The sequence below is a fragment of the Accipiter gentilis genome, chromosome 8 (assembly GCF_929443795.1).
Source record: "Accipiter gentilis chromosome 8, bAccGen1.1, whole genome shotgun sequence".
NCBI lineage: Eukaryota > Metazoa > Chordata > Aves > Accipitriformes > Accipitridae > Astur > Astur gentilis.
In genome coordinates, this window is record NC_064887.1 from 37,648,237 (window position 1) to 37,670,425 (window position 22,189).

Genomic DNA, 22,189 nt, shown 5'->3' on the forward strand with positions numbered 1-22,189 from the left:
CCCCAGGACCTGCCCGGTGAGGGTCCCCCAGGAAGCGGGCTCTGTCCCCTTGCTCCTCGGGCACCGGCAGCTGCTTCACGCCAGAGTCACTGCAAGGCTGCTCCGGGCAGCCTGGGCTGCCATCACCAGTGGGGTGCGAGCCCGGTGGCCACGGCCAGGTCAGGAGCTGGTGCCTGGGGAGGGGTGACTCACCTCCTGTCCGGGGGACATGGCTGCGGGGCACCCCAGTCAGCAGCGCACACCGAGCCCAGGGGTTTTTGGGGAAGAGCTGCCCGGCAGGTCACAGACCCCTCTGAGCATCCCTCCCAGGACACATCCCCTCCACTCGAGCTGGGAGAACACAGCGATCCTCCGGGGATGCTTTCTGCCGCACCGCAAGGACATCAGGAGGGAGGACAACCAGCAGCCGTCTGTCCGAGGGGTGTCCCCCTGCTTGGGGAATGGAGTGGGGGGGACACACACGACACAGAGACCCTGCAGCCTCCGCGGGCAGCCTCCCCCAACCCCTGAAAAAGGCCTTATGTTTAACTGCGGCTTGTGCCCGTCGCGAAGAGCCCGGCTCTCCCGCCGGTAAACCCCGGGCAGCCGGAAGACAGGCCGCCGCCTGCGCAGCCGCTGCCCGCCCGGGCCCGCCCCGCCGCCTCCGCTCCCTCAACATGGCGGCGGCGTCAGGCGGCGGCGGCAGGACCTGCTTCGTCCTGGGTGCCTCAGGGGAGACGGGCCGGGCACTGCTGCGGGAGCTGCTGGCCCGGCGGCTCTTCGCCAGGGTGACGCTGGTCGGGCGGCGCCGGCTGAGCCTGGGCGAGGAGACCGAGGCGGCCGTGGTGCGCAGGGCCGGGGGTGCGGATGGGGGTCCTGAGGAGCGGCCGGGGTGGGCTCGCTGACCCTCGGCCTCCCCGCAGGAGCAGGCGGTGGTGGACTTCGAGCGGCTGAGCGAGCACGCCGCCGCCTTCCAGGGACACGACGTCGGCTTCTGCTGCCTGGGCACCACCAGGGCCAAGGCTGGCGTGGTGAGCGGGACCCCCCCCATCCCACCTCACGCCACCTCACCTCACCTCACCCCAGGGGACGGTGGCAGGGGTCCTGCCTGCCCTCGCCCCCTGCCTGCCTTCTCCCTGCCACGTCGACCCTCCTCTCCGCTTTTCCCGCAGGACGGCTTCGTGCGCGTGGATCGGGACTACGTCGCGCAGGCAGCGGAGCTGGCGCGGGCGGGGGGCTGTAAACACTTTGTCCTGCAGTCCTCCCAGGGGGCAAACCAGCACAGCCGCTTCCTCTACCTCCGCGTGAAGGTGAGGGGGCAGCTGGGGTGGGCTTCCCGGCGCTCCTGCAGGAGTCACAAAATGCCGGGATGCTCGGGAACGAAGCAGGAGCTGAGGTCTCGAGAGATGCAAATGGCTCTGGGGGTCCTCCCGGTGCTGGGGGACAAGGGAAGGGGGCTGGCTGGACAGGTGTGCAACTGGCTTTGTCCAAAGCAGCACGACACCTGCACGCAGCATCCGCCTCCCTCTTCAAACCACAGAAAGACCCACGGGGGTCTCCAGCCCAGCCCCAGCTGTGCAACCCCAAGCTGGGATGGATGGTGTCACAGCTAGGTGGGGAGGCTCAGGGCTGTGTCCAGCTGAGATGTGAACTGTCCAGAGGGAGAGAGCCCACAGGCTCCCCGGGTGGGACCATACCCATCGCGAAAGTTTTCCCGGTATGTTGTGTGCTGCAGCTCCCAACATCTGCTGGTTTTGCTGCTGTCTGCCGGTGTCCTGTGCTGGGATCCCCAGGCTGGACACTGTGTCCAGTTGCTGTCTCAGAAGCGTCCAGTTGCAGTTAGCATGATGGTTGCAAGGGTGCGCTGCTGACTAACGGTCAATGTGTCCACCGAGGACACTCGCCCCACGATCGCTGCTCGCTCCCCAGGCAGTGCGTGGCCTGCACCAGCTTTGCACTGGCATTGGCACCGTCCTGCACACAGCTCGGTGACTCTCCCCCCGATTCACAGGGTGGCAGGGATAGTGCTTGCAGTCATCCTTGTCTCCTTTCATCCTGCCCGACTGCTCTGACAGGGAGAAGTGGAGAACCTGGTCCAGGCCATTGGTTTTGATCGCTGTACCATTCTCCGGCCAGCGTGAGTAGTGGTGGAGGAGGGAGGGCACAGGACTCAGGTGGAGGGTTGCCAGGGCAGTGGGCTGGGAGACAGAGAAAGAGAGAAAGGATGTATAAGTAGAGGACTGGGGAGGGAAGTGGAGAAAGCCACCAGGTGCAAATGCAGCTCCCGGACAAGCATACCTCTTCCCAGCACTGCAGGGAGCAAGTGCAGCAGTCTCCCAGTGCCCATCCCAACACTAGTGTCACGTGCCATGCAAGGAGAAGAGGCTTGAGTTGAAAGCAGAGGTTGGGGGACATAGGTCAAAACTTGTCTCTGCACAGACCTTGACCTTACACGGAAAGGGGATACTCACCTGTATCCTTCCAGCTGTACTGTGCTCTTGCTGCCTGGGAGAACTGGCATCCTGGTTTTGGCAGCACTGCGGCGAAAGGAGTTTAGTGTCCCAGGGCTCAGCTCAGTCACTTTTTGGGACCCTGCCAAAGCCCCATGGCCCCCATGTGGGTTTATCAAGCTGGGCTGGGCCGCCGGCACAGTGGGAGAACCCAGTTGCTAGCTTTGCCCCAGGGGGTGGTTTCAGCCTGACCCACCTTACCTCCTCACTCTGCAGGGTGCTGCTGTGCAACCGCCAGGAGTCCCGGCCCATGGAGTGGATGGCCCAGCAGTTTCTGGGTGTTGTGGCTCGGGTCTTCCCCACTGCTTACTCAGTGCCTGTGGAAACGGTGGCCAGGGCTATGGTGGCCAGTGTGCTGCAGCCAGGCGAGGGGAAGGTGGAGGTGCTGGAGAACAGGGCCATCCACGAGCTGGGAAAGGCAGTGCCACAGCAGGGCACGTAGGCCAAAAGGGATGGGCAGGAAAGAGCTTTGGTTCCTTGGCCCGTTCAGATGCTCTTCGGGGCCGAGGATGAATGCACACGTGGGAGAGGAGTGGGCTGCTTGCATGGCTAACGTGGAGATAGAGGTACACTTCTTTGCATGGCAGCTGATTCTGTCAAGTGATCAAAAATGCAGCTCCAGGCTGGTGGGTGAGGAGAAGCAATGTGCTTTGCTGCCTGGATCCAGCATGCAAATCTGGCTAAAAATGGTGTAATCTAGGCAATTTCTTGAATTCAGGCCGTAAATAAAATCCTATGAGTGGTCTGTTTGTGCCAACTTTGTGTTGAAATTGTGCTTGCCTGCTGCACATTGCCAACCCAACCGCATCTGTTCACAGATAGTGTCTTTTGGTGACACTTCAAGGAAAGCACACGGGCAAGTGGCCATGCTGTAGACAGCCACAGGACAGCAGAGACTGTGCTGAGGCTGCACCCCGCAGAGCACACGGTGGCACCAGTGCCGCTTGGATAGCGGAGCTCCTGCAAGCTGCGCAGCAGTTTCTTCTGTGCCTGGGGTGCTGGCTCTGCCCGCAGTAGGTCTCTGCAGATATGCAGCATGTACCTCGTCCTCATCCATCTGCTCTGGGTGCAGAGGGACTGCTGCAGGGATGCTGGTGTTCAGATCCAGGCTGTCACTTTAGTACCTATAGTAGCATAAACACCAGGCAAATAATTGCATTGACTTTAAGATGCCTGTCACTGCTGGCTCCTCTGGGCTTTCCCTATGGACGCAGGTGAACCAGAGCTCAGCCCTGTTCCCAAGGGTGCTCTGTGTGTGCAAGAGGCCAGCCTCATGCACATCTTGGGGTGGGCTTGCCCCTGCCCCACGTTGCCTGGGTGCTGGAAGGGGAGCAGGTCCCTGCTGCAGGCACAGAGCAGGCTCGAGGAGCAGCACTGTGTCCCAGCTGCAGCCCTGGCTGTTCTCAGGCTTCGTGCTTGGGGTCGAGGAACTTGGCGGCTCAGCAGCTGGGATGCAGGACTTACGTGACTCCCGAATTCCCAGCTGGCCAGAGTCCTAGTGCTCCGGGTAATGCTGCTTTCTAGGGTTTTCTCCTCTTCGACCTCACCCGTGGCTCCTGTGTCAGTGACTTGGATGCAGCAAGCTGAGGGAGCTGGGATCCCCCGGCTCCTTCCTTCTGCACAAGTGTTTTAATATCAGGCCGGACCTCAGAAGCTTGGTGGAGGCAGTGGGATGGTGTAACCCCACACTCCATCACCCAAGTGACTCCTGAACCGTGCACAGGGCTTAGCTCAAAGGTAACAAATTAGGGGCCACAGAGCCATAATTACTGATCAGACTGTCCTGGTGAGAGCAAAAGCAGTAACTTTAATGTCAAAAAGGAAATGAGAGGTAGACTAGCCTTAAAAAAGGTGATGTGCTTATACAGGGGAGTGGAAATGAATACCTGAAGTGGCAAGACCTTAGAGGAAGTGGAAGCTGCATACAGATGAGAGAGTAAAAAAAGAATACAAGCTCTGGAAAGTTACAGGTGAAAGGCAGGCCACAGAAGATTTGAGGAAAACATCCCAAAGGCATAAAAATTAATCATGACTATGTGAGAAGCAGAAAGCTCTCCAGAGAGCCTTGGGGACATGACGTGATCAGGCTCTATGAGAAGGAAAGAGCCATCATGGAAAAGCTTGGTGAGTTCCTTGCATTGACCTTTGCTGTAAAGGAGCTCACGCTAGATTCATTCCTTAGGGGACACACATTTGCATGACTGTCCCAAGGCACTGAGGGGAAAAAAGAAAAATTTTTTTTAAAAAAAAACCTAACCCCATTTTTAGAACACATGGTTAAAAATCTGCCAGAAGGAGCACTCAGATGAATTGCCAAATACTCGCCTGGGTGAGAATTACAGTGAACCCTTTACCAAAAAGCTCATGTTGTTAAATATGATGCTAATTTTTAAAAAGTTCCAGTGGGAACCAGGAAACTGCAAAGCAGCGAGGCTACCTTCTATAAAAGGCAAGTTGTTAGAAAGGATAATAAAGTCTTGAAATAACAGAGCCCAGGATAAATCTGGTGTAATGCAAGATTCCACGTGGCTTTTGAGGGGGCAGTTGCAAGGCACAAACCTAGAGTGCTCTTGGAGGAAACGGGCCATTGTGTACACAAGACAATCTGGTCCTTGGAGTGTACTTGGATCTCCAAGAAACCCTCCCAGAAGGGCTCTTAAAGAAATTAAGCTGTCGTGGGAAGAAAAGGAAGGTCTGGGTAGTTTCTTATTGGAAATATTTTCTTAGCACTCTAAAGCCTTGAAATGCACAAACCAAACATTTCTTACTGGACAAAGGTCTGCGGAAAATACAAGCTATTTCTGTGTAACCCTTGTTGCTGCTCAATGGCATAGGGTTTCTTTCTCAGTGCTTCAGATAAGTCTCTGCTAAAATGCACAACTGCAGTCCCAGCACACGGTATCGCTTCCTTATCACCTTCTCGCATGAAGCTTTGTCACTTGTGTTGGACCTCAATTTGCCCAGCTTACTCTCTGCATTCATTAAAACCCCACGCTGGGGCTGTGGAAGAGATTATAGAGTATTGGTCACGGAACTACAGCAGAGCCACAGGAGCAGGGGATTTGCCCACCGAGGACTGAAAGAAGTAAAGTAGTTACAAATCTTTAGGGGAGAGACCCAATTCCTCCCTGGGGTCTCACAGGGCAAAGCTCCAGGCTCCTCCAAGCAGCAAGAGCTCTGCAGAGCTGGAGTCGTGCCCCTGGCATGCCTGGAGAGGCTGGCTGCTTCCAGGGCACGCGGCCCCAGCTGAAAGGAGAGGATGTCAGGGTGCTGGGTGTCTCCTGGACAACACTCGCACAAACCGCCTGATCCCACAGATCCGAGCTCCCCTGGGATTTCCGACGCTGACTTTATTATTGAGGATGAATGAGAAAAAACCAACCGCGTTCCCAACAGCTCGGCAGCCGAGTGCGAGGCTGCGGGGGCTTCCCATGCGGTCCCATGGCCCCGCTGCCCTTCCCAGCCCGGCAGCTGCGAGAACCGCCAGCACCTCTCGCCCACCCCTCGCTGCCACCCGCTCCCTTCCGTGCCAGGAGGTGCCCAGCCGGCTGGCAAAGCACCCTGCAAAAACAGCACCTCAGCCTCTAAGGAGCTTTTGAAAGCAGCCACCGAGCTGGCAGGCGCTGACCTGGCCCTTGGGGTACCCTGGTGACATCCCTGCTAGCAAACAAATGGCCCCCCCGACGCGCTCTTTGGCCCTGAGGGCGACTGGCACAGCCCAACAAACCTGCTGAGCTTGCAAGGCTGCAGTCCCTTGGAGAGCTGCACCCCAGCTGCTGGGAAACGGGGCAACTGGGCTCTGGGCTATCCCCAAATTGGGGTGAGGCACCTCCATGCTAGTAACAGAGCCTCCCCCCAACTCCTCTGTGAAAAGGGCAAGATGATAGCAGCCTGCAAAGGAGTGAAGTACCTCCATCGTCTGTGTCTGCCGTTGTTTCCTTTCGCCCCACTGCAAGGCACAAGAGGGGCTGGTGGGCACATCAATGCCTGGCAGCACAAAGGGGCAGCCCCCCTCCGCCCCAAGCCCCAGGTCTGGCACCCCTACTTGGGTGCATCTGGGGGAGTCTCTAACAGCCCAAGCCCAGGCAAATGCCATTTGAGCATCTCATCCTCTGAAATTTTAGGCTGTACTTTTTTCATTCGATTCCCATTACAAACCAGTAAAAAGCTAGCCCAAGCTCTCCAGGGAGGCACGGTTTCCAGCAGACTTCTAGCTTTCAGTTACTGCACTCACATGCTGAAACACAGACACCGGCTTGCTGCGTAATCCCAGAACAGCAGGAGACAGGATTGCAATGCAGGTCCAAAGTCCACCCAGGATCCAGAGCCACGCATACCTCTGATACCACTTAGGGGGGGAAGGAGGTCCCAGGGCTCGGCTTAAATGTAGCCCTGGTCTGAGGGGGCAGGTGGGGCTGATCAGGGCAATTGAGGCCATTAGCGCCCTTGGGGTGTTGGGAGCAAGGTCTCCTATTCCCAGCTCTGAGTGTTAAACAAGGCACTCGGATGCACGTTTTCATAGTTGCCCAGGCAGCCGAGGTCAGGGACAGGCACGTAGCAGAATTCCAGGGTCAACCCTGAGCGAGATGCCCAGGGGATGCCCTGGCTGGGGTGGAGCAGGAGATGGAGGCAGAGCGGAGCCGCACACAGTCGGTGTGTGCCTGTGCTGGAGCGGGCGTAATTGTACAGGCACCGGTGTGGGGTGGCAAAGGTCTGCGTGGGTGTGAGCAAGTCCTGCTACACAAACTGCGAAAGAGTTGGCGCTGAGGCCCCCACAGCCGCCCCGCCTGTGTTTGAGGGCTTCCCCCTTGTGCCAGCTCTAGTCCAGCCGTGCCGACCCCCGCGATGAGCCGTGCCCCAGGTGATCCGGCTGAGGATGGACTGTCACATCCCGGGTGGAAGGCAGGAGGGAAACGTCCTGGGTGGCTGTGGTTACCCTCTCCACTCCAAGGAGGGTTAGGAGTGACTCCGCTGCAGCTGCTGGCTGCAGCACGTCCTCCCCCTGAGCGGCCGTGGGGAGCCATTAAGTCGGGGCTTTGGCTATGGGACCCCTCAGAGCCAGGCTGGTCCCTGTGTTTGCCATGATTTACCTCTCGGCAGGCAGCCTCACTTGCTGGGGTTGCACCCACACCGTGCTTGGGTGCCTGGCTGAGGCCGGGAGAAACTTGTGCCGCAGATGTCACGACCATAGGGAGGCACTGGCTCCGGGATTGCGAGTTAGTGGAGCAATCCGAGAGACCTTACCAGAGCAAACAGAAACACCATGACGCTGTGCAACACCCAAGCTTTAGGTGAACAAGGGGCTGTGTCCTGGGGGGGCAGCGATGGGGCAGAGCCATGCAGGGGGAGGTGGGGACGGGTCCCTGCTCAGGCCCCACACCCCACATCATGGGCAGCTGCGGGCTCTGGTGTGCGTCTTACTGCTCTGAAGCGGGGTGGAAAAAGTGTCCAAATTTTCCACATAACAAAATTCCGGGTGGGAATTCTTTTTGGCCTCATCAAAGCGTCACTGTCACATAAAACCAGAACATTTGCTATGATTAAAAGATGTTTGGGTTTTTTTAAGCTTACATTAAAGTGAATTTGCTAAGGAACAAAGGCCACTGTTATCCACCAGCCGATAACCACTGTTGAAACTCTGGACGTTTTGACATTAGCCACAGCCTTTAAATCAACAGCAAGACTTCTTGTAAGCACCTTTATTTTTATGAAAGTGACATTTTTCATTGGAAAAAAACCTTGCTTGAATGAAGCATTTCTACCTGGACCTTCCAAATACTGACCTGAAGCCCAATATGTCATTAAGAAGAAACCCTGTGGGCTTCCTGAAGCCCCCCCAAACAGCAGCTTGGCCCTTCCAGTTTGATTACCTGATCTCACCCCAGAAAAAACCATATTTTTCCCCCCTCTGTGAGCTTAGAGCGGAGAAAACAAAATCCAGAAGCCGCCGGGGCTGGGGCCAGCTGCGGCGGGATGGACGGCATTGGTTACAGGGCTGGCGGGGGTCCAGCTCCCGGTGCTATATAGGAGGGAGAGGGGGGAGCTGGGCTGCAGACGGAGCCACCGCTGCTTGCGTTAGCCATCGCTCATACTGTTCTTGCGTCCGAGGAGAACGACAGCCTGCCAAGATGTGCAAAGGATTAGCAGCGCTACCCCACACGTGCCTGGAGAGGTGAGAGCGGCCAGCCTGGGCATGCCGGGGGGGAACCGGGGGGCAGAGAGGCTCATCCTGCAACACATCCCCACGATGGACATCTCTTACAGGGACTGGGATCATCCAGCTCTGGACTGGGAGGGAAGGGAGGCTTGCTGGTGGCGGCTCAGCAGGATGCTGCAAGTGGCTGGGACCCTCAGGGTGGGGGCAAGCGCTGACCCAGTCCCAAACTCTCCCCTCCGGAACCTCTCTGCCCCAAACCCACTCCTCAGCCTGAGCTGCTCTCCTCTGCGGGTCTGGAGCAGGAGCGCGTTGCCTTCAGATCTTAATATTTGCAAAATGTGGGGAGGAAAAAAGCAGGAAAGCGGTTGCCTTTCTGGGGCGAAAACAGCCCTGGCTCCAAAAAGCCTCAAAATCCTCTTTAACTGCCTGTGTCTCCCTTGCACGTGGATTAGCTGGTCCCGGTCCCTCTCACGAGGCTCAGCCCTGTGCAGAGCACCCGCTCTGTCCCGCTCGTGGCACCCATCCTCATCTTCATCCCCCTCTGCCCCCGCGCTTGCCACAAAACCTGCTCCGGGTAGTGGTGGTGGTGCCTCCCAGGCTTCTCTCACCCTTTGGGAACCCAGGCAGGCTCCCAGCCATTCCCCTGCTGATCGAAACCTGCTCTCTCCTCGGAGCCGGAGGGGTTTTGGGGGGGGTCCGGTGAGGAGTAGAGATTGGAAGGGAGGCCACCGCACAAGGCTGGGGTCTCCTTGCAGCAGCAGGGCAGTCAATCCTTCACCTAAGGAGGAAACTTGGTAGAAGACTTTACACGTGAATTACCCAGTGAGGATTTCCTCACAGCTGCAAATGCCTTAGTCCTGGTTTTTAGATAAGGGTGGCATTCGCTGACCAGGGAGGAGCTCGACAGAAGCACCCCCTTCGCCAGCTGAAGCTGTGCCACCGGAGGCTGACGCTGCTTGCCTGAAAGCAGGGCAGATTCCCATCACAGGCACAACCGGGAGCGCGGACCTGTGACAATGCCTTTGTCTGAAATGTGCCTTTCGGCCATCCTCGTGCCCCCTCGCCTGGTCTCCTGCAGCCGCCTCCTCACGGGTGGCCGAGCAGCACTCTTCCAGATGTGGATGATCCACAAGTTTCTGCTCTGCTGTCATATATGTTGTCACTCTACTGCTACTTTCTAATACTAAATTAGTCTTTTTTTCCACTGCTGCTATGCTTATGCTTTCACTGACCTCCGTTATGCACTCAAATCCTCACTCTTGAAGGCAGCTTCACTTACACTTCTATACACGGAGTTAGGCCTGAGTTTGTCCTATGTGCATCATTTCGTATTGGTCTACGAGGAATTTCAACAGCTACTTCCCTGCCAGTCTCACGAGACCTTCCTGCAGTTCCTCACAACTGGTCCCAAAGTGCTGTACCCGGGTAGCGCAGTTATCTGCTGCTCGGCCACTGACCCCCTTCTCCCCACGCACGTGATATGTTTAACAGCACGGTCCCAGCCCGCGTTCCCCTAGGACTGTCCCCGCCGAGGAAAACACACCATGTCCCCTACGCGTTGCGTACTACCTTTCCCACGCCGTTCCCCATGCTGTCAGCCATGAAATGACCTTCCCCCTTGCAGCTGCCTGGGGTCTGGAGAGCCCATCCGAGATCCCCTGCAGAGCCGAGGGGCTCGTACCCCTGACTCTCCCCAAGGCATGTGTTTGCTGGCCTCTTCAGAGAGGGCCGATAGTTTTGAAGGAATCTCTTCCTACTGCCAGAACTGCCTCGACTCCTCTCCAATAGTCCATATTTGTCCATGTGTCCACCACGGCTCTCGGATGCAGCTGCTGCTGACATGCCCGTACAGCATCACACTTGCAGCTTTATGGCTCCTCGAATGCCCCCTGGAGCCTTTTTCCCCTCAAGGGGCATTCCCTCCGGCACCTCTCTGCCCTCAGGCACAGCAGCAGCTTTAGTTTTCAGCTATAGCTTTAACTTCTCTTTGAGCTTCTTGTTTTTGTTTTGTTTTTAAAGCTGGAGTCTCTCCTGGCCCTCCCCAGCAGCCTTCTTGCTCTTGATGTGTTTGACAGAACCCATATTTTCTTTTAATGCTTCTTGGAAGCTGTTTCTCAGACTTGCTCTTGGCTCGCTCCCATATGTCCTCACACTTAACCTTCCACAGTTTACGGTCCTCTTGCTTTTTCTCACTCGGACATAGCTGGGGGGTTTTTGAAGGATGCCTTTTCATTTATAACTGCCTTTTTTTACCCTGCTGTTTAGCCTTTGCTGAAGCCTTGCTTGAAAGCTTGTAATACATCTGCTGGAGGATGCCAGGATGATGGCTTTAAATAGTGCTTCCCTCCCGCCAGCCTGCAAGCGCTCAGCCCTCTGGCTGTCCTTTTTCGCTGCCTTTCAACAAGCATCCTCATCTCCGCCGTCTCCCCATATTTCACAAAAGTCCCACAGCCGAGGACTTGCTTGGGGGGTGTGGGGGGGGTTCTTGCTGCTGTCCCCACTCTAGGACCCGCGGAGCTTCAGCAGGGTGGGTGGGCACTGATGGTTCATCAACAACACCGTGGGATGGGAAGGAGACGGAGCCATCCAGGGAGCCCCATTGGGAGCAGCAGGCAGTGGGGCTGTGACATAGGTCCAACACCAATCCAGGAGACCGGGCTGGGGAGAAGCTCACCTAGAGAACAGCCCAAAAGAAGGCAGCCCCAGGGCCGAGCTTGAATGGAGTCCGGGGCCCGTGGGCAGGGTGTGGGGCTCAGCTGGGGCTGCTCAGGGCCATTACGGACCATTAGTGCCCGTTGAGCCTGGCAGATGTTGGCCGTAAGTCACTGTCAGAGGGTGGGAATTGGAGAGCACGATTTTGAACCACGTCTAAGCACTATCCAGGAAAGCGCTTGCTGCTGCGTGAAGCCGCCGACAATTGCGTCCAAATCTTGCGTGTGTGTTGGCTTTGTCCGCAGCAGGGTAGGGGGGTCCCCAGGTTTTGCTCAGACAGCGATACCCACAGTGTCTTCCCACCTCATGTGTTAGATTTGGCTCTCTCCCAGCACAGCCCATGTTTCCCCCCCTGCCTTCTCGGGACCCCCGGCATCCACCGTCCTCGCTTCAGAGGTGGGTGAGCCCCTTCCCCCTTGCTCTTCATCCCTGCTCCTGCCAGATGAAACCCCTGTGATCGGACACACGGTCCGATCGCCTGGAGGGGACCGTCCCTGGTGCACGGCACCCGGCACCGGCAGCAGGTCGCCCGTGGCAGTGTCCCCAGCTCTGTCCTCCTGAGCTTTGGGTGGTGGCAGGGAGAGGGACCAGCGGGCAGCTGGCATTTCTGCTTAGCCCCTCTTTGAAAGATGCTGCCTGAGCCCACGTGTCCCCTTCCCTGCGGAGCACCATGGCCACAAGCACAGATGTCTGGGAAAGCAGAGCCAAGGGAGAGGCTGTCCTGCCCCGTCGGCTGTCCTGGGGCACCCTCTGCACCCACCCATTGCTTTGGTGCGAAGGGGGCTGAGGCTCCCGCACCCTTCACCTGCTCCTCCTTGCTGCAGCTCTGCCATCCATGTGGGTCGGGGCCGTGCCACGGGGGTCCCGGCATGGCAGTGCCAGCCTGTGGGGTGCGAAGGGGCACCTGAGGCTCGCAGGAGAGCCAGTCTCAGGCTCTGGGCATCAGGAGCCAGCTCCGGCTCGGAGCATTTATCTGCATTTTATTTATTTATTAGAGGGAGCAGGATGAACGGTGCATGGCAGCATCCCTGTCCCAGAGACACCGCAGTGTGGGAGCGTGGGGACCTCATCACCCTTCACCTAAGGTCCTGGTCTTTCCAGGCAAGATTCAAGTTTTCTCAGAAGCACAAGCAGTGGAAGCTGTCCCTGTAGCTGCTGACATTTTCCATGAAAACAGTTGGGTTTCTGGGTCTGCTCTGCTCCGACATAGCAAGGGTGCGATCATCCACAGAGGGCTCCTGAAAATAAACAGCAGGGAGGAGAAGCGCAGTGAACCCTGAAGCCAGGGAGCTGCTGGTACCGGTTTTGACAGCCACGCCGTGGCAAAGGCGCTGAGCCCAGCCGGCTCGTGGGGAAGCCGTGTGTCCCCTTGCTCTCATTCACCTTTTGGGCGAGCAAGATGACCTGGAAGCCACCAAATGTTGCTGTGCCAGGGAAAAGTCCTGCCCTGCAAGGATGAGGTTTGGGGGGGTCCATTTTCAGCCCTTTATTTCTTCAGTCTTATGCAGCACACCCGAGTTTTCTCTGCAAAAGCTTGGCTTGCTCTTGCTACCACCACCGAGGTGTGGCAGAGAGGAGCCTCCTCGGTGGCTTTAGATGCTCGGGACCACGTTGCAAATTATATTTGCACAAAAGGGAACATTATGGGAGACAGCTGGACCTGCTGTCAAGCCCCAGGACCCCTCTTGTCTCTGCATCCTCCAAATGGAGGTCTGGAGTGTGGCCTCCTCGTGGCAGCGGTGCCTGGCACTCAGCCTTTGGCAGCGGGAATACTTCCACTCCCGAAACCCTTCTTCCCCCTCTGCCCAGGGAAAGCAGCACCCAGCAGGTACCTGTTTGCAGGACCCTTCCCATTGCAGACATAAGGCTTATATATGACATATATACACTACATATATATATATATATTAGGGCACCCTGCTCCAAATGCTGTTGGCAGTGGGGGGCTGGTGGGCGCAATGTGGGACGGGGCTCGGAGTGGGGCTGGCACCGCTGTGCAGCCCAGCATGGCACCCTGCACAGCCTCCTCTCCGAAGGCAGCTCCTTCATCTCACCAGCATTTCATCCAGGCTCATCACTATAGAAACTGAGTGCTGCACACACATCCCCTAATTCATCCTCAGAGCAGCCCGCCAGCTCTGCTGATAAAATTATCCCGGCCACAGATGGGGGCAAAGCAAAGAGACCAAGATCAAGAGCTGCCGCTAATTCTGAGTGCCTGGTTTGAAATGCCTCAGCCAGGCGCCTTTACAGCATTAGGGTCCATTTGTTCACGTGTAATTAATTACACAGCTTTGTACCTCACCAGTGGCTGTGGGGGTCCATGTGGGCACAGGGCAGGGACCATCCCCACGGCCCCGTCCCTCTGCCTGACCTGCCTTTGCTCGTCCCCTCCTGCAGGGCCAAGGAGATCAAGACCAAGCTGGGCACACTGCTCCAGAAGCCCGACTCGGCCATTGACTTCATCATTCCCTACCCGGAGAAGCCGGAGAAGCCGCCCAAGGCCCAGAAGTGAGTACCGTACCGGGGTGGGCTGTGCTGGCACCCGTGCCCAGCCGGAGGGCTGGATGCGAGCCCCTTTTGGGATGTGGAGGAGCTGAAGCCCCTGCTGCGGGTGGGCATGGCTGGCTTTCCGTGGCAGGCAGCTCGTGGCACGCTCCTCGTGACCCGCCAGCTAGGTGTGGGCTCCGAGAGTTACGTCAGGGCAGCATGAGACGTGTCAGGCAATACAGCTTTATGGAAAACAGATTTCTCGCAGAAACTCGATTTACTTTTGATGAGATTTCACATTATTTGATAAAGGTTTTGCCAGAGGCGTTCGGCACGTGGACTTCTCTGAGTCACCCGCCTGAGCCCAGAGGTGCCAGCCTTGCACAGCCTGCTGGCTTTGGGGCGGCAGCGTGTCCCCAAGCTGGGTGCACGGCCCCACAGCGTGGTGCCTGCCTCTGGGCAGCTCCGCGGCGATGGCACCTTCTCGCCTTATTGCCTTCGTCCTGAGCCTCTGCTCTCCAGCACCGAGCTGGTTTAATGACAAAGCAAAGCAGAGGAGAAGCTGGAGGGGCTGATGGGCCGTGCTGCGGGATGAACAGTTCAAAGGAGGCAAAATAAACCTTGAAAAGAAATTTTAGCTTAAATCTAGAAGCAGGATGGCTGCCTGGACGTAGGGTGATGGCCTCACCTGGGGTACCCCCAGCCCAGCCTCGGGCAGCCGAGCCAGGTGCCCGAGCTGCTGCCCTGACCCCTCTTCAGCCACCCCTCAGCCCTGCCACCATCGGATGCGTGCGAGTGTCCCGGAGACACGTGCCCCTGTCCCCGGGAGTTGCTCCCTGCCCTGGAGCTGTGCCCAGACACACACACGGTGCTGGAGGACCCAGGTCTGGCAGCACCCAGACTATCGAACTTGCTGGAGGTTGGAGAGGCTGACTGGCCCAGTCAGCCATGCTCAGGGCACCAGGAACGAGGGCTCGTCTTGAAGGGCTCAAGTGGCCACGTAAAGACAAAAACCAGGAGAGGCGCATGCCCACTCTTCACAAGGCCACGTTTCTATTTCCACTTTAAAATCACAACTTTTTCTTTTACGTCGGTCCCCCTCCCCACGTTCTCCTTCGGCCCCAGCAACATTACTCTAAACCGGTAACCCTCCCCCAAGGGATTGCTAAAAAAACCCAAACAAACCAAAACAACCCCCAAACCCAACCCTAACATGCAGACAAACACCCAGCTCACCCAGACGAGAGCCTGCAGAGAGCTGCAGTCGCTTTCATGGCTGCAGCAGGGCAGGCGGAGCGCGACGGACGGCGCGTTTCGCACTCGGTCGCTGCTGTGCCCTGGATGCCTCTGCGAAGGAGACACATTTGTCCCCATTAGCTGTCCCTGCAGAAAGCCTGAGGACATCTTCAGTCCCCACTGGCTGGAGTTGTTTTCTCCCGCACTGCATCGTTGCGCAGCCTCGGCATCACTCACCCGTCAGCATCTCACTCGCAGTTAATATCATCCCTGGGACATTCAGATAATGGAAAAGTGAATTTGGTTGTTTCCAGGAAATCTGGATTGTGTTGGCTCGCTGCAGCGATGCTCCCCCTCACCGGGGTGGGGAGACACCTGGCAGAAACGCGGGGTCAGGGGGAGCTTTTGATCCTTGACAGCAAGTGCAAATGCAATTCGAGGTCCAGAAAGTGAACGATCAGAGCCCCCATCATGGTCTTTACTGCTGGGTGCCGGTGGTTTGATGACAAATGAGGGCTGGATACCCAACCTGAGCAAGACTCGCATTTCTGCCATTCTCCTCTCCCCGCTGGAGCCACTTGAGGCGGACGGCTGGGTAGGAGCATCCTGCATTTTCCCCAGACCCACAGCTGAGCACCAAGGCCCCCGGGACCAGCAGGTTGTCCTGCCTGCTGCTCCCTCCCCAGCCCCAGGGATGCTCTGCTCAGCGATGGTCTGCAGTGAGCCCAGCGCTCAGGGGCATCGGGGGTCTTCCCTTCCCCTCCAGCACCGGGCATCGGCCCCGGTGGGCAACACGGCAGGAGCCCTGTGTCCCAGGGCAGCTTGGTCAAACTCCTTGGAGCTTAAAAAAACCCCCCAAAACAACAAAGCCACAAATAAAAACACCCACAAAGCTCTTTAAAAAAAAAAAAAAAAAAAAAAAAGAGGGAAAACATGAAAAACACTGAAGGTTTTCACTGGGGAGGGAGGGAGCCGAGGCCTGTGTCCTGCCCTGCCGCGGAGCGTGGGAATGGGACGGGCGGGCTGTGGGAGTGGAGGGGCGCTGACCCCAGCCCCAGCAGCGCAGGGCTGGAATGATCCAGCCCCCCGCAGCAGGGAGCATCCTTCCCCACCCCAGCGGGAAAACAGGGATGCTTCCCAGCTGCCTGCAGAGCCCCCTGCTCTGCCTTCCTATGCACAGGCGCTGGGGCAAGGAGGGGACCCAGGGCTGCAGAGGGGACTCGCTTTGCGGTTCAGCCACATCTCTGCTCCAGCGTGGGGGAATTCGCCCACCCAGCCCCATCCTCACCTTCCCGGGCACTTGGCTCTCCCCAGGAGGAGGGTACTTGTGCTGGGATGCAGCGGCATCCCCATTGCTTGACCATCTCCCCCACTCTGCGACAGTCTCCACAGATCGTTCCTCCGTTCCTCCCCACTTTTCAAGGAATTATTTAAAAACCTGGATGCCAGACCAGGGCTGTGGGGCAAGCATGGACCACCTGGGCTTTCTTTACTCCCTTCAGGCCATCACCGGAGGAGGCTCTGCAGTGGCGCGATTCCCTGGAGAAGCTCCTGCAAAACCCCTGTAAGTTCACATCCCCCTGCGGTCACATCCCCTCATCCCACATCCCCCCCGGTGCTCAGCAAGGGCTCAGCCCCCCCTGGGACCACTGGTGCTCAGCGAGGGCTCGGCCCCCCCCCCAGACGGGCTCGCCAGCTTCCGCAGCTTCCTGCGCTCCGAGTTCAGCGAGGAGAACGTCGAGTTTTGGGTGGCCTGTGAGGACTACAAGAAAACCAAGTCCCCCATGAAGATGGCAGAGAAGGCCAAGAAGATCTATGAGGAGTTCATCCAGACCGAGGCACCCAAAGAGGTCAGTGGCCATGGGGCAGGAGACGGTACTGGGAGGTCCCAAAGGAGAGCGATGGCTGCAGGGCACCTTGGAACACAGCTGAGGGGCTCAGAGGGCCGTACCCCTCGGCAAGGGGCAGCCCCATCCCCACGTGCTGCACGCCCACCCATCACAGCCCCGGTGCCCCTGTTTGGGTGCTCAGCCTCTGCTGGGCTGCCTCCTGCCACAGGCACCTCCAGCACACGCCTGGCCCCCTCTCCCCACAGAAGGCTTATGTTAATCATGAGGAATGACAATTTAGAGTAATCCTCCTCCCCGTGTTAGCTTTGCTGCAGGGTAGACCTCATCCTTACAGATTTGCCACCAATAATTCCCCCAGATAAGCGAACCTGCTGCAGTCCCTCCCCGTAACGCTCGCGTGGTTGTTGGGGGGACAGAGCAGGCGAGGGGAGATGCCATCACCCACCCCTCGCAAAGGCAGGGCCCCCATTCCTCTTACACTCCCACCACAGGTGAACATCGACCACTTCACCAAGGCGGTCACCACGAAGAACCTGGTGGAACCATCACCAACCAGCTTTGACATGGCCCAGAAGAGGATCTTTGCCCTGATGGAGAAAGACTCCCTGCCCAGATTCGTGCGGTCGGAGTTTTATCAGGAGTTAATCAAGTAGCAATGCGGCAGGGCTGTGCGAGGCATTCCCCGCGGGCGGTCCCACTGCTTCTGTCTAAACACCTGCCCCTTCTCCTGCAGCCGCTTTGCTTTCTTGATACCACCCTAGAAGAGCACCCAGGGGTGTTGCTAAACATCTCGCCCCGTGCTTTGGACTGTCAGATGTCCTGATGTTTCCTCTCTTACGGTCTCTTTCCTCTCCCACTAAAGACCAATTAGCAGAAACCCCTGGTGATCCTCCCTGGGTTTGGGACCCAGAAGGGCGGCGGAGCAGCCCCAGCCCCGCAGTGACCGGGAGCCACTCGGGCAGCCGGCGCGTCCCTGGCACTGTGGGGCTTGGCTTTAGTCGGAGGCTCTGAAGCACCGGCTCTGCCTTCTTAGGACTTCTTAGGCCATGACAATTTTTCTCCCAGTTTTGCCCATATCGCTGGTTTGGCTCAGGCTCGCTCCCTCTTCCCAGCTTCCCAGGGTGCTGCTGAGGATGCACAGGGCACCCTACGGGTGCTCCCCTCCCCGGCTAAATCCAGCACACCTGCAGCCCTGGGGTGCAGGGTGGGACACGTCCACCGCACGATCGCCATCACCCTGACTTTGGAAAGCTGCTGATCAGCAAGCACAGGGGTGGCTGTATGGCAGGGACGGTGGTCCGGCTGGGACGGTGGTCCGGCAGGGATGGCGGTGACGGTTGTAGGGCAGAGCCGGGAGCCGCACGGCCAGGCACCGCGGGGTGGACCTGGCTGGCACGAGGGGTGGGCAGAGCGAGCCTGCGGCACCGCTTCCCCAGTGACTCCAGCTTGGAGTCAGCTGTCAGACAGCCTGTTTGCTTCACCCTAAAGACAGTAAAGAGGATAAAAACGAGATCTGTTCGTTCAAAACACCGGGACCGTTTAGCAACCCAGACTTCCCGCTCGCTCCAACCACTTGCACGACGTACCAAGCTCGCAGTCTGCAGCCTGCGCCCGTGTCCCCAGTGCCTACGCGCAGCCTTCAGCGGGGCTGGGGGCTGGGGGCGTGCTTGGATTGCAGCTTTGGACGTTGCTGCAGTGGCTTCTTGTTCCAGTTGCTTCTCTCTGCAGTAGGCACGCCAAAGCGATACTTCTGCACAAACCCAGTTGAGGGGCATCGATTAGAGGAGGGAGGAAAATCATGTCGGGGGAAAAAAGCTGCAATTGCAACTGTTCAGATCAATGAAAAAAAACCCAAACCAACCCCCCAAAACCAAACCCAAACACAAAACCATCGTTGGAAATATGAAAAATAAACCCCTAGCTTCTTGAACAGATGGCAAACTCTGCTGAGCTTGTGTAGCCTGCATCTCTCTCTCTCTCCTGTCTCCTCCTGTCTGCCCAGGCTGTCTCTTAAAAAGACCAGCTCTTTTCAAATGATTCAAAGCCAGGCCACTGTGCACTACCAGAAGAAATCACATCTGAGGATGTGGCAAGGGCATACGCGAAAGGCAGCTGGGGTCTCATTTCAGCCTTGAGGCGAATGCGATGAACTCCCTCTCCGTGGGGCCTGGACGTCCCTGCGATGGTTTCCTGGTGCAGCATCTGCGCGGCCGTGGCTTGCAACGAGCTGCTTCAGCCGGCAACCCGACAGATGCAGGCAAAAATAACAAGCGACTGTGCTCCCAGCAGGCATCCCGGACCAGCCACCCCCCCTCAGGCTGCTCAACCTCAACTGCAAGTCATGAGACTCCATCCAAAATGCAATAACATAAACAACGGGTTTGCCAGCCTCTTCAAGACTTGAAAAATCTGATCAAAACCCCACCAGCCCCAAATATTTACACGTTGTCACTATGGTGACGAAGAAAAATACATCCCGAGCTGCAGGAAGTGGGCTGCTTTTCCAGGCAGGGATGGGGAGGCAGGGGAAGGATGGAGGCCATCGCGAATGTGACTGGAGCATTTTTCTCTGGAGCAAATGGCCTGGGAATGTCGGTGCTGGAGCGGCAGGGGTTGATGCTCACAGGGCATTCCCCTGGGGTGAGCGCGGGGGGCGGTTGGGCAGCCCCAAGGAGCCCACGAGCGGCAGGAGGGTCCCATTGAAAGGGCGCAGGATCCCCTGGCAGTGCCCGCTGCCCAGAGCTGGTGGGCAGCAAGGGGGAGGCAGGAGCAGGGCCGGGCGCAGGAGCGGGGGCTCGGCCGGCCCTTCTGCCGCAGGGCGCTCCCACCGCCTCTGCCCAGGCGCGCTCCCTGCACCCCCCTAACGTCTCCACGAACTGGTGTCAAGACGAGCTGGTTCAGCATGTTCAAGCTCCCTATTCTTAGCGTGACTGATAGAAATGCGAAAGCAAACAGGCTTCCCTGCAGAAAGACCCAGATCTTTCAGTTTTACTTAATCCTTTGGCAGCTATTTGCAGATACCCTCACACGTTTCACCGTTAAATGCCAACGCTGGGATGCTGCTGGAGGCTGGCTTGCTGCGCGCCATCAAAACCTGAGATGTCGCTAGCTGCAACAGCGATGTGTGGGGCAGGGAGAAGGTGTCTGGGTATGTATGTGCCGAAAAGAAAGGTGGAGGCTGTAATCAGGAGATGTGAAACAGCTCTATTGGAAATCCCTCCCCAGCTTGATTTCTGCTAAAATATTGGAAGCCTACTTTCGGGGGTGATTGAACAGGTGCCAGTGAGCTACTTGGTGGCCATAAAATGTGTCCCCTGAAGTGTTTTGGAGCTCCTGGGAAGTTGTGTTTGTGTAGAAGGGTCGTTTGGCTAATTACTCGGGCAGGCTTGCCCCAGAAAGGCAGCAATGCCTGTACCCACCCCACGGCCGAGCTTTCCACAGGCCCAAAGGTATTTACTGTTGGGCTGATACCAACCATTATATTTCTGGTAGGAAATACTTCATCTATTTTATCACTCTTGCTCTCATTTGGTATATGTATGAGCACTGTACACACGACATTGTACATCTCTATCCCTATAGACATATACAAGTATACCCAAGTATACACACACATATATACATACTCCTAACGCGGGCATCTAGAACCCAGTGAGTCTGAGAGCTGAAAAGCAGAGTGTCTGGATATTGTGCTTGGGGTCTGTCGCAGAGATGAGCATGCATGGCTTCAGCGCAGTCCCAGACCCCATTGAGTGAAACCTTGGCCATCCACCCTACAGAAAGTGAAGCTGCATCTTCCAAAACATCCTCTTGAGATCACCCTGTGCCCGTGGCCGCCGAGTGCCCGCAGCCCCAGCGCATCCCGGCGCCCGAGCCGGTGCAGGAGGCAGGTCTCGTGCTCTCCGAGGGACCCAACCCGTGCCGTGGGGCAAGGCAACCCCACGCTGCATCCCGGGTCCCCCAGGCATCAGGCGCTGCTTCCCTGCCTCCCCAAAACCCGCTCCTCACCACGGGGACGTGCGGAGGAGGGCTCCCTGCAGCCGCATCCCTCGGATTGACGCTGGGGGATTGTTTCCTGTGTGTTTTCTGGTTAATTCGGTGACCCGGACCCTCGCACCTCACTGGCCGTGGTGTGATTCACCCAGCTCTCCCTCGGCACGCTGAGGCAGGGCTCTGCCGGCGCTGCCCGGTCCCGGTCCTGGGGACTGCCGAAGGCTGCGAGGCAGCAGCAGGAGCTGCCCGCTGCCCACAGGTGTCCCAGGGCTCGCCCTGACCTTGGTCACTCCCTGGAGGGTGCTGAGTGCTGCGGCCAAGGGCTGGAGCAAGGTCAGGAGGGAGGATCGGCTCCTCGCAGCCACGAGCAGCAGGTTTTCACTCTGATGTTCTCCAGGTGATTTCCATTAGAGATCTTCATGGGGTAAAGACGTGGGGCACTGGTGTGCATCGAGGAACTGGTTGTGTTAACCCATATTCTTGTACCACTCAGTAATCCACAAATAAACATGTATTTCTGCTACTGTCTCGATGGACTATCCATTTTGTCTCTTTGCACTAAAGGTGCAGCCTTTCCTTACCCTCTACAGGGCAGTCCCAAAACTTGCGCCCAAAAGCCCTGGCAAGACCAAAGGTCTCTGAGAGCTCCTGCTCCAACAGATGCGGTTGGTTTCTCAGGAAACTGAAAAGGGAATAAAAGTGTCACCCCAGGAGGCTGATCCAGAGGAAACTCCCCAGCGCCAGCACGGCACAGGGACCCCCAGCCCCGCTGCTCAGGTGCTGCCCAGGGCTTCAGCTGGCAGAGTCGGCTCACGCTCACGCAGCAGCCACGGTGTCTGCAGGGGCAGGGGCTGGGCAAGAGCCAGCCCTGCTCACCCCCGAAAATGCCACCTTTGGGTGGCAGCTCTGCGCTCACAGGGTTTGGGACCAGGGACAGGTTGAGCTCTGAGCTAAAACGTTTTCCCCTCTGGAGCTCTGGGTGGAAAACATTTGCAGTAAGGAGGTGCTTCTTTACATTCAACCCCTCCAAGGGGGACTCATGCTTACTCCAGCCCCTCGGCAAGGATGGGTGGTCCCTGTGCTGAGGTCGCTGTCAGGCACAGCATGGACCCAAAAAGCCTGGCATCCTCCAGGCTCACACGGTGCCGAGGGTATCTGAGGGATATAATGGCTGTTTCATCTTTCTGTAATTTTAAACAACCTCTGAGTGAAGCCATTTGTAAAATGACTTTTTAGAGTAACCGTGGCCAATGAATTGGATC

General features: G+C 57.5%; 1 protein-coding gene across 3 annotated transcripts; it reads left to right on the plus strand.

Moving 5' to 3' along the window:
• The first annotated feature begins 440 nt into the window (after nt 1-440).
• LOC126041840 (regulator of G-protein signaling 5-like) lies at nt 441-21,455 on the plus strand. 3 transcript variants are annotated; one of them, XM_049808137.1, is made up of 8 exons: nt 441-824; nt 903-1,010; nt 1,152-1,289; nt 2,055-2,116; nt 13,759-13,869; nt 16,587-16,648; nt 16,768-16,934; nt 17,426-21,455. In XM_049808137.1, exons 1-8 carry the CDS (start codon nt 441-443, stop codon nt 17,585-17,587), a joined length of 1,194 nt encoding a protein of 397 aa, XP_049664094.1. In that variant the 3' UTR covers nt 17,588-21,455. The 3 variants fall into 3 exon arrangements, with proteins under 3 accessions (XP_049664094.1, XP_049664096.1, XP_049664095.1); XM_049808139.1 differs by lacking the exons at nt 13,759-13,869; nt 16,587-16,648; nt 16,768-16,934; nt 17,426-21,455 and adding an exon at nt 2,706-3,246; XM_049808138.1 differs by lacking the exons at nt 441-824; nt 903-1,010; nt 1,152-1,289; nt 2,055-2,116 and adding an exon at nt 2,949-8,661.
• The last annotated feature ends 734 nt before the right edge of the window (nt 21,456-22,189 follow it).